Source organism: Oryx dammah, unplaced genomic scaffold (genome assembly GCF_014754425.2).
Source record: "Oryx dammah isolate SB20612 unplaced genomic scaffold, SCBI_Odam_1.1 HiC_scaffold_28, whole genome shotgun sequence".
NCBI classification, from domain to species: domain Eukaryota; kingdom Metazoa; phylum Chordata; class Mammalia; order Artiodactyla; family Bovidae; genus Oryx; species Oryx dammah.
The window spans coordinates 33,579,448-33,593,794 of NW_024070212.1; the positions used below are offsets into that span (position 1 = coordinate 33,579,448).

General features: G+C 38.0%; 1 protein-coding gene across 1 annotated transcript in view; it reads left to right on the forward strand.

Annotated features, from left to right (window-relative positions):
• Nucleotides 1–14,347, forward strand: part of LOC120856754 (calcium-binding mitochondrial carrier protein SCaMC-1-like) — an 84,149-nt gene that overhangs the window by 45,139 nt on the left and 24,663 nt on the right. Inside the window, exon 5 of the mRNA XM_040232172.1 lies at nucleotides 5,864–6,022. Coding sequence (XP_040088106.1) covers nucleotides 5,864–6,022 — 159 coding nt within the window. The remainder of the gene's footprint in view (nucleotides 1–5,863; nucleotides 6,023–14,347) is intronic.

The window sequence follows — 14,347 nt, forward strand, 5'->3', positions numbered from 1 at the left end:
CATCACTTCATGTCAAATAGATGGGGAAACAATGGAAATAGTGACAGATTTTATTTCCTTGGGCTCCAAAATCACTGCAGATAGTGACTTTAGCCATGAAATTAAAAAACACTTGCTCCTTGGAAGAAAAGCTATGGTAAACCTAGACAGCATATTAAAAAGCAGAGACATTACTGCAATAAAAGTCCATCTAGTCAAAGCCATGGTGTTTCCAATGGTCATATATAGATGTGAGAGGTGGACCATAAAGAAAGCTGAGCACCAAAGAATTGAAGCTTTTGAACTGTGATGTTGGAGAAGACTCTTGAGAGTCCCTTGAACTGCAAGGAGATCAAACCAGTCAATCCTAAAGGAAATCAGTCCTGAATATTCATTGGAATGACTGATGCTGAAGCTGAAGCTCCAATGCTTTGCACCTGATGTGAAGAGCCAACTCATTGGAAAAGACCCTGATGCTGGGAAAGACTGAAAGCTGGAGAAGAAGGGGTTGACAGAGGATGAGGTGGTTGGATGGCATCACTGACTCAGTGCGCATGAGTTTGAGTAAGCTCCCAGAAGATGGTGAAGGACAGGGAGGCCTAGCATGCTGCAGTCCATGGGGTTGCAAAGAGTCGGATATGACTGAATGAATGAACAGCCAGAAATCATAAAGGATACTGAATTTTGTCAAGTGCTTTTGTGCATCTATTAAGATGATCTAATTGTTATCCTTTATTCTGTTAATGTGATGTGTCATATTTATTAATTTGTGTGGTCTTAAACATCCTTGCATTCCAGAGATAAATCCCATTTAATGGGAGTATGGTAGAAGGAAATGGCAACCCACTCCAGTGTTCTTGCCTGGAGAATCCCAGGGACAGTGGAGCATGGTGGGCTGCTGTCTGTGGCATCACACAGAGTCAGACGTGACTGAAGTGACTTAATAGCAGCAGCAATTGGAGTATGTGATCTTTTTAATATACCATTGCATTCTTTTTGAACTACAATAATAAATGTGCATTTGCTTAGAATGCCACCTCTACAAAACCTATGCTTCAGCAGATTATCAGCAGAGGTGTTGGTCTCAGGGCCCACTCACCTCTCCATCTTCTCCAAATTTACATGATTTCCCAGGTTTACCATTAGTTATTACATTAAATTAATTAACAGACCACTAACTTAGAATAGCCTCTGACTCAAAATAAGGACTTGACAACCAGAATGTGTTGTTATTTGTCACTATAATACCATTACCTTAATATATCACAAACTATACAATTTGATGAAAGGTAAAGAAAGACCCTGGGTCTTTACCACTAGTGCCACCTGGGAAGCCCTTGTTAAGTAGTTGGGAAGATCCTTTGGAGGAGGGCATGGTAACCCACTCCAGTATCTTGCTTGGAGAATTCCATGGACAGAGGAGCCTGGCGGGCTACAGTCCATAGGGTTGCAAAGAGTCAGACGCGACTGAAGCCATTTAGCACGCACCTAACTACTTAATAAGGGAAAAGGCAATGGCAACCCACTCCAGTACTCTTGCCTGGAGAATCCCATGGATGGAGGAGCCTGGTGGGCTGCAGTCCATGGGGTCGCGAAGAGTCGGACACGACTGAGCGACTTCACTTTCACTTTTCACTTTCATGCACTGGAGAAGGGAATGGCAACCCACTCCAGTGTTCTTGCCTGGAGAATCCCAGGGAGGGGGGAGCCTGGTGGGCTGCTGTCTATGGGGTCGCACAGAGTCGGACATGACTGAAGTGACTTAGCAGTAGCAGCAGCAACTACTTAATAGTATCTATTTGTTTTATAATACCATGGGCAATGAGATGCTTTCTGAAATTTCCTGGATGCCTCAAAATTCTGAGTTATAGCACTGGAATAAGCCAGTGAAGTAGCGTGTGTTATTTGTTATCAATGCTTTGCTCCTCTCTCCTTTGGACCCATCTGCAAAGGATTTCTCCCTGGCCCCCTCTGTATAGCATAAATCTTCCTACCTCATTGATGTCAGTTTTATGGTATGATATACTTGAAAACTTCCCATGTCAAGTGCTGTACCTGGGCATTGGATTGGATTCCTCTCATTTACTCTCATTTACTTTACTCCTGTTATTGTTCCCTCTCTCCTGCATCATCAGTATGAGAGATAAGAAACTATAGCAACAACATCCCAAAGACAGTGACTTAAATAAGATAGAAATCTATTTCTTATTTGTAATAGTAAGACTTGCTTAAGCTGATAGGGTACCTCTGTTTAATGAAAGCCTTGAGAAATCCACTGGTTCTTTCTGTTCTCCAAGATGTTGTCCTCATGTGCATAGTTGAAGCGGGTCATTGCTTCATTTTTAAGGATGTGAAGTGGAGGTTGTACATATTTACTCTGTTCATAACTAACTGGCCAAAATCTAGACTAGTGTCTATACAAGCTCCTAGGGAAGTGTGGAAATGTGGTTTCTATTTGGGTGGCCATTTACCCAGGCAAAATGCAGAATGTGTATGTGACTGGGTTGTCACAAAACGAAAAAAGAGAATAGAGTCTGTTGAGCAGTAGTCTCAGTCACAATCAATTTTTGCATCTCTGTTTTATCATTCCCATAAGCATACAAAAACACTACAATTTCTCTCATTTAAAAATATACCCTTGACCATGCCTCCTCTTCTAGTGATTGCCCATATCATTGCATTCTTTCACTGAAGCTCTTTCTGAAATGTCTATTTAAACTGTCATCGCATCATCCATTTCTATTTTTATTTTTTGCTATTTCATAAAACCAAGCCTTTTCTTCTGTCACAATTCAGTGCCTTTGTCTGAAAGTAAGAGTTGGTCTGGCAGTAACACATGCCAAATGGTGCAGAAGTCAGTGTAGATGTTATTTTTGTTTTTATAAAATATTTGTTATTGTGACATAAACAGCACAAATACAAAAAAGTATAAATGACATAAGTACAATTAGAAATTGTATCATTAACCCTAATGTACTCACTACCAGGTTAAGAAATAGGCATTCTCCTTACTTTAAAACCCTTGTGTCCTCCCCAGTCATATGCCTCTACTTCCACCAAGAGTTAACCAATATACTGAATTTTCTGTAAACCATTTTTCTCCTTTTTTTAAATACTTTTAGCACCAAGTATGTATGTATAAGCAACATATTATTTGATTTTGCCTATTTTTGAACTGTATATGGTATTTTAACATTCTACTTATTTACATTAAACTATGTTGATGTTTGTAACTGTATTCTATCCATTTTCTCTCACATAGTATACCAGTGTATGAATACATATATATATATTTTAATCAGTTTCACAATTGTTGAACATTCATGTCCTTTCTAGATTTTTTTCCATTATAAATAATGATGCAATAAGCTTTCTTGTCTTTTCAAATGAGTCAGAGCTTTGCATCAGGTGGCCAAAGTATTGGAGGTTCAGCTTCAACATCAGTCCTTCCAATGAACACCCAGGACTGATCTCCTTTAGGATGGACTGGTTGGATCTCCTTGAAGTCCAAGGGACTCTCAAGAGTCTTCTACAACACCACAGTTCAAAACTATCAATTCTTCTGCACTCAGCTTTCTTTATAGTCCAACTTTCACATCCATACCTGACCACTGGAAAAACCATAGCCTTGACTAGATGGACCTTTGTTGGCAAAGTAATGTCTCTGCTTTTTAACAGGCTGGGAAAGATTGAGGGCAGGAGGAGAAGGGGATGACAGAGGATGAGATGGTTGGATGGCATCACCGACTCAATGGACATGAGTTTGGGTGGACTCCGGGAGTTGGTGATGGACAGGGAGACCTGGCATGCTGCGGTTCATGGGGTCGCAAAGAGTTGAACACAACTGAGCGACTGAACTGAACTGAACTGAAGCTTTCTTGTATATGTCTCCTGGTGTACATGAATAAGACTTTTTCTAGGAATATAGGGCATATACACAGAAATGGAATTGCTATTTTGTATTTACTTTCACTAGGTAACATCAAAGTATTTGCCAGAATTTTTGTACCATTTGTTTTCACCAGTGATGGATTAAAATTACTCTTGCTCTGTATGCTTGCAAGTAGTTATTATTATCTGACCAGAATTTTGGACAATTTTGTGAATATTAAATAGAATATTATTATAATTTTAATTTGAATGATTTTGAAAATCTTTTGTTAGACCCCATTCTGACCTGAAACTTTACAAGCTTTCTTTTTAGTGACTTCTGAAGCAATGATCTGCATGTTCCAACTCCAGTAGTCCATTCTTACATCTCAGCTTACTTGACCTCTAAGTTGTGTTTGATTTGGTTGATCACTCCATCCTTAAAATATCTGCTTTACTTGGCTTCTTTCTTTTTGTTCAGTCACTAAGTTGTGTCAGACTCTTTGTGATCCCATGGACTGCAGCACTCCAGGCTCCTTTGTCCACTATTTCCTGGAGTTTGTTCAAATTCATGTCCATTGAGTTGGTGATCCTATATAACCATCTCATCCTCTGCCACCCCCTTCTCCTTTTGCCTTCAATCTTTCTTAACATCATGACATTTACCAATGAGTTAGCTCTTTGCATCAGGTGACCAAAGTATTGGAGCTTCCACTTCAGCATCACTCCTTCCAGTGAATATTCAGGACTGATTTCCTTTAGGATGGACATATTGGATCTCCTTGCAGTCCAAGGGACTCTCAAGAGTCTTCTCCAACACCACAGTTCAAAAGCATCAGGTCTTCCAATGAATATTCAGGACTAGAGGGCAGAAACTGATTTCTGCACCATTACATTACTAGTATGTAGCCCAGGGCCCTGGACTTTAATTCACTAATTCAATCACCACTTAGGGAACACTGTTATCTCCCCTGACCAAGGTGCTAGGTTTATCAATGCACAAGAGAGACCAGTTTGATGCTCCTACTAGGGTTACCTTCTAGAGGAAAAAGCATGAAATAGAAATGAACTAATTAAGATTGTGCTACATATTAGGGAGGAAGCCATGGAAAGAGCCAAGGAGAAATGTTCTAGGCAGGGGGGAAATAAAAAACAAAGGCACTGAGGTGAGGTGGTGCTTGGAAAGAGGGTGCTCAATGAATGAATAAATGAAAGTCGGAAAACTAAGAAGCAGAGAAAAGACTTGTTCACTATGACTGCCTGGTAAATCCTATGGACAGAGGAGCCTGGCGGGCTTTAGTCCATGAGATTGCAAAGAGTAGGACACGACTGAGTGACTAACACACACATACTATGATTGATAAGTAATGGAACCTAGCTCCAATTTGGCCCTTTTCCTACTGAACCACATTGCCTCAACATTTAACAAAAACGTATAGTCTTAGCAAAATCATGTACAATAACTGAAAATGAAGTGAAATGCAAAACTTGCTAGAGTTCAGATTTTTAAAAAGAAAACTGACATTTGAAGTCAGTATAAATAATAGAGAAAGAAATGAAAACATATAAAATGCTACTCTTGAATTTTGACTCAGATTAAGTAAGTGTACAGTGTAATCTGAGAGAACTTGAAATAAAATAGAGAAAAAAATTTTAAGCATTTATTCCTTATTTACTGTGTAGCAGACACTATGTTGCATAACTAGGACATCATCCCTGCATGGAGTGTTTAGATTTTTTATGAAAGAGATTAGTCTAATATTTGAGAATTCTCTAAATAGCTTGAGAATTTAAAACTAAAACCTCCAGTTGGGATATTACATTAAATCAATACATGAATGTGCTATTAGAAATTATTTGGTCTAGTACAAGTGCTAAGGATATTGTCAATCTTCATTAACAAGAGGTGAGATATGAAACATAATCTTTGGGTTTTTGGTCTTTGTACAGTGTTATCCTTTTACTTATCAAGTGTTTACACTTGACCGTCTAATTCTATTTTACGTTTTATCAGATGATTGACATAGGGGAGAGCATAGCTATTCCAGATGACATTACTGAACAGGAAAAACATTCTGGAAATTGGTGGAAGCGCTTGGTGGCAGGAGGGATAGCTGGTGGAGTTGCAAGGACGTGCACGGCACCTTTTGACCGCTTGAAGGTCATGATGCAGGTAGTTTTCACTTTAGCCCTTAAGCATTAAGGTAACTTGAAAAAAATCTTGATAATTTTCAAAAGAAATGTTTTGGCACATTTCAAACTACTTCTCCCTGAAGTTTTACATTTTTTCTGAAAACATAAATTTTCTTATTTTCAATATTAAAAGATGCCTTAATTTTCTTTCAGATGCTTTTAAAATTAATTTTTATTTGAAATAATAATAGAACTACTCTTAGAAATTTTTTCTCAGGATTATAACTAAATCTATTAATGAAGTGTTAAGACATACAATTAGTCTAACTTATTAGGTGTCTTGAGCCCCTGAAACTTAACATAATAGCATGGTTCTAATCTACTTATGTACTAATAGTATTTCTAAGAATTGGAAAATAAGTTACTAGGAGTGTGTTACTGACTAATATCTGTTTAGAGGTAATGCTATCTAATTTTGTTTTACTGATTAATAGATTGTCAACAGTAGTTATAAGATAGTGCAGGTTTAGTTTTAATCTGTTAAGTGTCAATTAAAAGTTAATATTTGCTGAGCTTCCCTGGAAGTCCAGTGGTTAAGATTCCCTACTTCCAATTTAGGGGTGTGGGTTCAATCCCTGGTTGGGGAATAAGATCCCACATGCCCTGTGGCCAAAAAAATTCTTTTTAAATTTAATATTTGCTGAATACTTTCTTTACAATGATACAAAATTAATAATACACAATCTCAGTAAGTAAGCAAGTGTTAGTCACTCAGTTGTGTCCAACTCTTTGCAATCCCATGGACTACACCCACCAGGCTCCCCCAGGCAAGAATACTGGAGTGGGTTGACATGTCCTTCTCCAGGGGATCTTCCCGACCCTGGGATCAAATCTGCATCTCCTGCATTGCTGGTGGATTCTTTACTGTCTGAGCCACTAGGGAAGACCAATTCACAATCTAGTAAATTTAAATTTGTAATTAAATTTACATACCTGGGTATTTTATTGTCCTTTTTGGGTAACATAGGTGATATTTGATAATGGATTATGAATAGTGTTTTTTGGTGCTATATGATGTTGTTTGTTTGTGACTCAGAAAATCATATATGGGGGGATTTTATTGGTGGCCCATTGATTAAGACTCTGCACTTCCAGTGTGGGGCATGTGGGTTTAATCTCTGGTTGGAGTAGGACCCCACATGCCACGTGGCCAAAAAAAAAAAAAAAAAACAATAAAAATTTTTGACTACTCAGAATTAAAGATAGGGGCCCTCAGAGAGGACAGCCTCCATCTCTGGGCAGTCTGCTCCTGTTTTTCTTTGGCTTCCTTCATTCTCTTGGTCAAAAGTTCATAATATTCTTGTTGCCTCTTCCTTATTTTCTTTAGTATGCTATTTCTTCAGAGTATTATGCCAGTATCTGTGTTGCAGTGCACATGGAGCAACAAAATACTGAATCTTGTGTACTATGGTCCTGGGTTTCATACCTTCTTTGTTCAGGGGATTTCTGACAACATCCTGGTGAACATCATCTTTTTTAGTGACTGAAAAGTTTGTGGATTTGGCTGTTTTTTTTTTTGGAGGGGGGCGGGTGTGCATGTGTCCCAGGCAGTGAGGCACAGTAGTATTAGGAATATCTCATTTTTGCAATAACCAAGTTGAGAACACTCACACTGGCATTCAGAGTGCAACCCTGAACAGATTTCACTTCCTTTCTCCATTTCTCTTTGGTCTATAACAGGATTGCTTCTTCCTCAGTAGTGGTGGACATGGCCATGGGTCAAGCCACCATGCTTAATTATAGCCACCACTGATTTGGCCCACATAACCCTCCCATTCTCCCAGAGCATCAGCAGCAACTTCTATGTCCATATGCTTCCCTCAAAAGGTAGGACATTTGTGTTCATCATTCACATTAGCAAATGAGCAACCAGTGGCTGGGAAGGAAATGTTCAGCTCCATCTGGAGGCAGCTGATCGCTTCCAAGACACTATGAAAATAAGCTGAATAGTTATAATTGTACACTGTGAGTTAACTGGCATAAGACAGTAAGGCAAATAACCTATCATTCTTCTGTACGTTTGATTCCATATGTAACCTATATTGTATCCTGTGAGGTGACTAAATTCAGTTAGCTTTTAGAAAAGAACAGAAATTGAAAGATCTGGTTTGCAGGTAGAAATAGAAGAGCTGGCTTCCTCAGCGACCAGGCCTGGTAGAAAATTTAAAAATGAGATGGAAAGGAAAAATATTTGGATACCATACAGAGCTACACAGAAACAGAGACATATAAGGAGATGAAAAAATGGGAAAGGGACTCAGAGGGAAAATAAAGAGAATAAATATATATTTTAAGTGCCCATTGTTAATATGCTTGGTGCTGGATTAAAAGCATATTTCCTTATACTTCAGAACCTAACAGAAATGTAGACAACAAATCTATATACTGATGGTGCTGCTGAAAAATAATAATTATGACTTAGGAGTACTTGCTATGTGTCCAGATAGATGGGTATTGTGGAGATACAGAGTAGGAATTTTCTCCTAGAGGATGAAAATAAGTGAGTGGATTAGGGAGAATGAAAAAGTATAGAGTAAATAGTGGGGGTGTTTTCAGAAAGAGTGAAAAAAGAGAAAGATTTAAGGGGGCTGGATAGATAGGAGGGGAAAGAGTGTGGGAGATTGAAAGAAAGAAAAGGAAAATAGAGAAGAAAATAAGTGAGAAAAAAGAGAAGCTATGATAGATGAAAAATGGGTTAGAAATGGAAGAGAAGAGTAATCTAATGAGAGGCAAGAAGAGGCAAGACGCTGCCCTTTTTGTGCCACTCTGGCTTGGGTCTCATGGCTTTCATTCATACATGTATTTGACAGGGAGATGGGTTCACTAGAACTTGTCTCCTTTATTGATAGAAGTATTTCTCTGTGAGCTTCACACAACTGGAAAAGAACACTGTGAACAAAAGAAGGATGTGTGTTGTGTGGTGAGAAGTAGTTTACTGTAGTTTAAAAGCAGGTCTCTTAAAGAGTCAGAGAGCCCGAGGTTTTAATTCTGGCTTTGCTACTTACTTTATAGCTGGGAAAGTCACTTGATCTCTTTTAATTGGGTCTATAAAATGAGGATTATGATGCCAGGGTTATTGTAAGAATTTAAAAAATTTTATAAAGTGCTTTGTATTATACCTGTCATTGTAGTCTGCACTTAAAATATGAGAGCCATCATTTTTGTGGAGAAATAAGATGAAGAAATAGCACTGTTACTATTTTAGCAAAACCACATTCAACTTTCTACAGTCACTTATTTGGTCTTTTAAAAATTGTATTTTTTAAATAAAGTGAGTATATGCTTACTAAGGGATATTTGGAAAGTAAAAAAGTAGAAAGTAGAAAAATTATCTTTCTCACCATCCAAAATGATCATTATTAACACTGAGTGAATTTCTTCTTGTCCTTTGTCCTATATATTTTTTTACATAGTAGTGTTTACTTTATAATTAATTTACATTCTGTTTATTGCTTTTATGATTAATAGTGTTAAAATGAGCATATTTTCATGTCACATTAAATATTCTTCAAATATTTAAAATATTTGTATCTTCATTTTGTTTTTTAATATAAATTTATTTATTTTAATTGGAGACTAATTACTTTACAATATTGTATTGGTTTTGCCATACATCAACATGAATCTGCCACGGGTGTACACGTGTTCCCATCCTGGACCCCCCTCCCATGTCCCTCCCCATACCATCCCTCTGGGTCATCCCAGTGCACCAGCCCGGAGCATCCTGTATCATGCTTCGAACCTGGACTGGCGATTCGTTTCATATGATATTATACATGTTTCAATACCATTCTCCCAAATCATCCCACCCTCTCCCTCTCCCACAAGTCCAAAAGACTGTTCTATACATCTGTATCTCTTTTGATGTCTCGCATACAGGCTTATCGTTACCATCTTTCTAAATTCCATATATATGTGTTAGAATACTGTATTGGTGTTTTTCTTTCTGGTTTACTTCACTCTGTATAATAGGCTCCAGTTTCATCCACCTCATTAGAACTGATTCAAATGTATTCTTTTTAATGGCTGAGTAATACTCCATTGTGTATATGTACCACGGCTTTCTTATCCATTCGTCTGCTGATGGACATCTAGGTTGCTTCCATGCCCTGGCTATTATAAACAGTGCTGTGATGACCATTGGGGTACACGTGTCTGTTTGAATTCTGGTTTCCTCGGTGTGTATGCCCAGCAGTGGGATTGCTGGGTTGTATGGCAGCTCTATTTCCAGTTTTCTAAGGAATCTCCACACTGTTCTCCATAGTGGCTGTACTAGTTTGAATTCCCACCAACAGTGTAAGAGGGTTCCCTTTTCTCCACACCCTCTCCAGCATTTATTGCTTGTAGACTTTCAGATAGCAGCCATTCTGGCTGGCATGAAATGGTACCTCATTGTGGTTTTGATTTGCATTTCTCTGATGATGAGTGATGTTGAGCATCTTTTCATGTATTTGTTAGCCATCTGTAGGTCTTCTTTGGAGAAATGTCTGTTTAGTTCCTTGGCCCATTTTTTGATTGGGTCGTTTATTTTTCTGGAATTGAGCTACAGGAGTTGCTTGTATATTTTTGAGATTAATTCTTTGTCAGTTGCTTCGTTTGCTCTTATTTTCTCCCATTCTGAAGGCTGTCTTTTCACATTGCTTAGAATTTCCTTTGTTGTGCAGAAGCTTTTAATTTTAATTAGGTCCAATTTTTTTTTTTTTTTGCTTTTATTTCGAATATTCTGGGAGGTGGTTCATAGAGGATCCTGCTGTGATTTATGTCAGAGAGTGATTTGCCTATGTTCTCCTCTAGGAGTTTTATAGTTTCTGGTCTTGCATTTAGATCTTTAATCCATTTTGAGTTTATTTTTGTGTATGGTGTTAGAAAGTGTTTTAATTTCATTCTTTTACAAGTGGTTGACCAGTTTTCCCAGCACCACTTGTTAAAGATATTGTCTTTTCTCCATTGTATATTCTTGCCTCCTTTGTCAAAGATAAGGTGTTCATAGGTGCGTGGATTTATCTCTGGGCTTTCTATTTTGTTCCATTGATCTATATTTCTGTCCTTGTGCCAGTACCATGCTGTCTTGATGACTGTGGCTTTGTTGTAGAGCCTGAAGTCAGGCAGGTTGATTCCTCCAGTTCCATTCTTCTTTCTCAAGATTGCTTTGGCTATTCAAGGTTTTTTGTATTTCCATACAAATTGTGAAATTATTTGTTCTAGCTCTGTGAAATATACCGTTGATAGCTTGATAGGGATTGCATTGAATCTGTAGATTGCTTTGGGTAGTATACTCATTTTCACTATATTGATTCTTCCAATCCATGAATGCAGTGTATTTCTCCATCTATTAGTGTCCTCTTTGATTTCTTTCATCAGTGTTTTAAAGATTTCTCTATATCGGTCTTTTGTTTCTTTAGGTAGATATATTCCTAAGTATTTTATTCTTTTTGTTGCAATGGTGAATGGAATTGTTTCCTTAATTTCTGTTTCCTCATTGTTAGTGTATAGGAATGCAAGGGATTTCTGTGTATTGATTTTATATCCTGCAACTTTACTATATTCATTGATTAGCTCTAGTAATTTTCTGGTGGAGTCTTTAGGGTTTTCTATATAGAGGATCATGTCATCTGCAAACAGTGACAGTTTTACTTCTTCTTTTCCAATCTGGATTCCTTTTATTTCTTTTTCTGCTCTGATTGCTGTGGCAAAAACTTCCAAAACTATGTTGAATAGTAGTGGTGAGAGTGGGCACCCTTGTCTTGTTCCTGACTTTAGGGGAAATGCTTTCCATTTTTCACCACTGAGGATAATGTTTGCTGTGGGTTTGTCATATATAGCTTTTATTATGTTGAGGTATGTTCCTTCTATTCCTGCTTTCTGGAGAGTTTTTATCATAAATGGATGTTGAATTTTGTCAAAGGCATTTTCTGCATCTATTGAGATAATCATATGGCTTTTATTTTTCAATTTGTTAATGTGGTGTATTACATTGATTGATTTGCAGATATTGAAGAATCCTTGCATCCCTGGGAAAAAGCCCACTTGGTCATGATGTATGATGTTTTTAATGTGTTGTTGGATTCTGATTGCTAGAATTTTGTTAAGAATTTTTGCATCTATGTTCATCAGTGATATTGGCCTGTTTTTTTTTTTGTGTGTGTGTATGTGGCATCTTTGTCAGGTTTTGGTATTAGGGTGATGGTGGCCTCATAGAATGAGTTTGGAAGTTTACCTTCCTCTGCAATTTTCTGGAAGAGTTTCAGTAGGATAGGTGTTAGCTCTTCTCGAAAATTTTGGTAGAATTCAGCTGTGAAGCTGTCTGGACGTGGGCTTTTGTTTGCTGGAAGATTTCTGATTACAGTTTTGATTTCTATGCTTGTGATGAGTCTGTTAAGATTTTCTATTTCTTCCTGGTTCAGTTTTGGAAAGTTGTACTTTTCTAAAAATTTGTCCATTTCTTCCAAGTTGTCCCTTTTACTGGCATATAATTGCTGATAATAGTCTCTTATGATCCTTTGTATTTCTGTGTTATCTGTTGTGATCTCTCCATTTTCATTTCTAATTTATTGATTTGATTTTTCTCCCTTTGTTTTTGGATGAGTCTGGCTAATGGTTTATCAATTTTATTTATCCTCTCAAAGAACCAGCTTTTGGCTTTGTTAATTTTTGCTATGGTATCTTTTGTTTCTTTTGCATTTATTTCTGCCTTAATTTTTAAGATTTCTTTCCTTCTGCTAACCCTGGGGTTCTTCATTTCTTCCTTTTCTAGTTGCTTTAGGTGCAAAGTTAGGTTATTTATTTGACCTTTTTCTTGTTTCTTGAGGTATGCCTGTATTGCTATGAACCTTCCCCTTAGCACTGCTTTTACAGAGTCCCACACTGGTTGGATTGTTGTGTTTTCATTTTCATTTGTTTCCATGCATATTTTGATTTCATCTGTGATTTGTTGGTAATTCAGAAGCGTGTTGTTCAGCCTCCATATGTTGGAATTTTTAATAGTTTTTCTCCTGTTCAGTTCAGTACAGTTCAGTCACTCAGTGTCTGACTCTTTGCAACCCCATGAATCGCAGCACACCAGGCCTCCCTGTCCATCACCAACTCACTGAGTTCACCCAAACTCATGTCCATTAAGTCGATGATGCTATCCAGCCATCTCATCCTCTGTCGTCCCCTTCTCCTCCTGGTCCCACTCCCTCCCAGCATCAGGGTCTTTTCCAATGAGTCAACTCTTTGCATGAGGTGGCCAAAGTATTGGAGTTTCAGCTTCAGCATCAGTCCTTCCAATGAACACCCAGGACTGATCTCCTTTAGAATGGACTGGTTGGATCTCCTTGCAGTCCAAGGGATTCATAAGAGTCTTCTCCAACACCACAGTTCAAAAGCATAAATTCTTTGGCACTCAGCTTTCTCTATAGTCCAACTCTCATATCCATACATGACCACTGGAAAAACCATAGCCTTGACTAGATGGACCTTTGTTTGCAAAGTAATGTCTCTGCTTTTTAATATATCTAGGTTGGTCATAACTTTCCTTCCAAGGAGTAAGCATCTTTTAATTTCATGGGTACAATCACCATCTGCAGTGATTTTGGAGCCCCCCCCAAATAACGTCTGACACTGTTTCCACATCTATTTCCCATGAAGTGATGGGACCAGATGACATGATCTTCATTTTCTGAATGTTGAGTTTAAGCCAACTTTTTCACTCTCCTCTTTCACTTTAATCAAGAGGCTCTTTAGTTCTTCTTCACTTTCTGCCATAAGGATGGGGTCATCTGCATATATGAGGTTATTGATATTTCTCCTGGCAATCTTGATTCCAGCTTGTGTTTCTTCCAGCCCAGCATTTCTCATGATGTACTCTGCATGTAAGTTAAATAAGCAGGGTGACAATATACAACCTTGGTGTACTCCTGTTCCTATTTGGAACCAGTCTGTTGTTCCATGTCCAGTTCTAACTGTTGCTTCCTGACCTGCATATAGGTTTCTCAAAAGGCAGGTCAGGTGGTCTGGTATGCCCATCACTTTCAGAATTTTCCACAGTTTCTTGTGATCCACACAGTCAAAGGCTTTGGCATAGTCAGTAAAGCAGAAATAGATGTTTTTCTTGAACTCTCTTGCTTTTTCAATGATCCAGCGGATGTTGGCAGTTTGATCTCTGGTTCCTCTGCCTTTTCTAAAACCAGTTTGAACATCTGGAAGTTCACAGTTCATGTACTGCTGAAGCCTGGCTTGGAGAATTTTGAGCATTACTTTACTAGTATGTGAGATGAGTACAATTGTGCAGTAGTTTGAGCATTGTTTGTCATTGCCTTTCTTT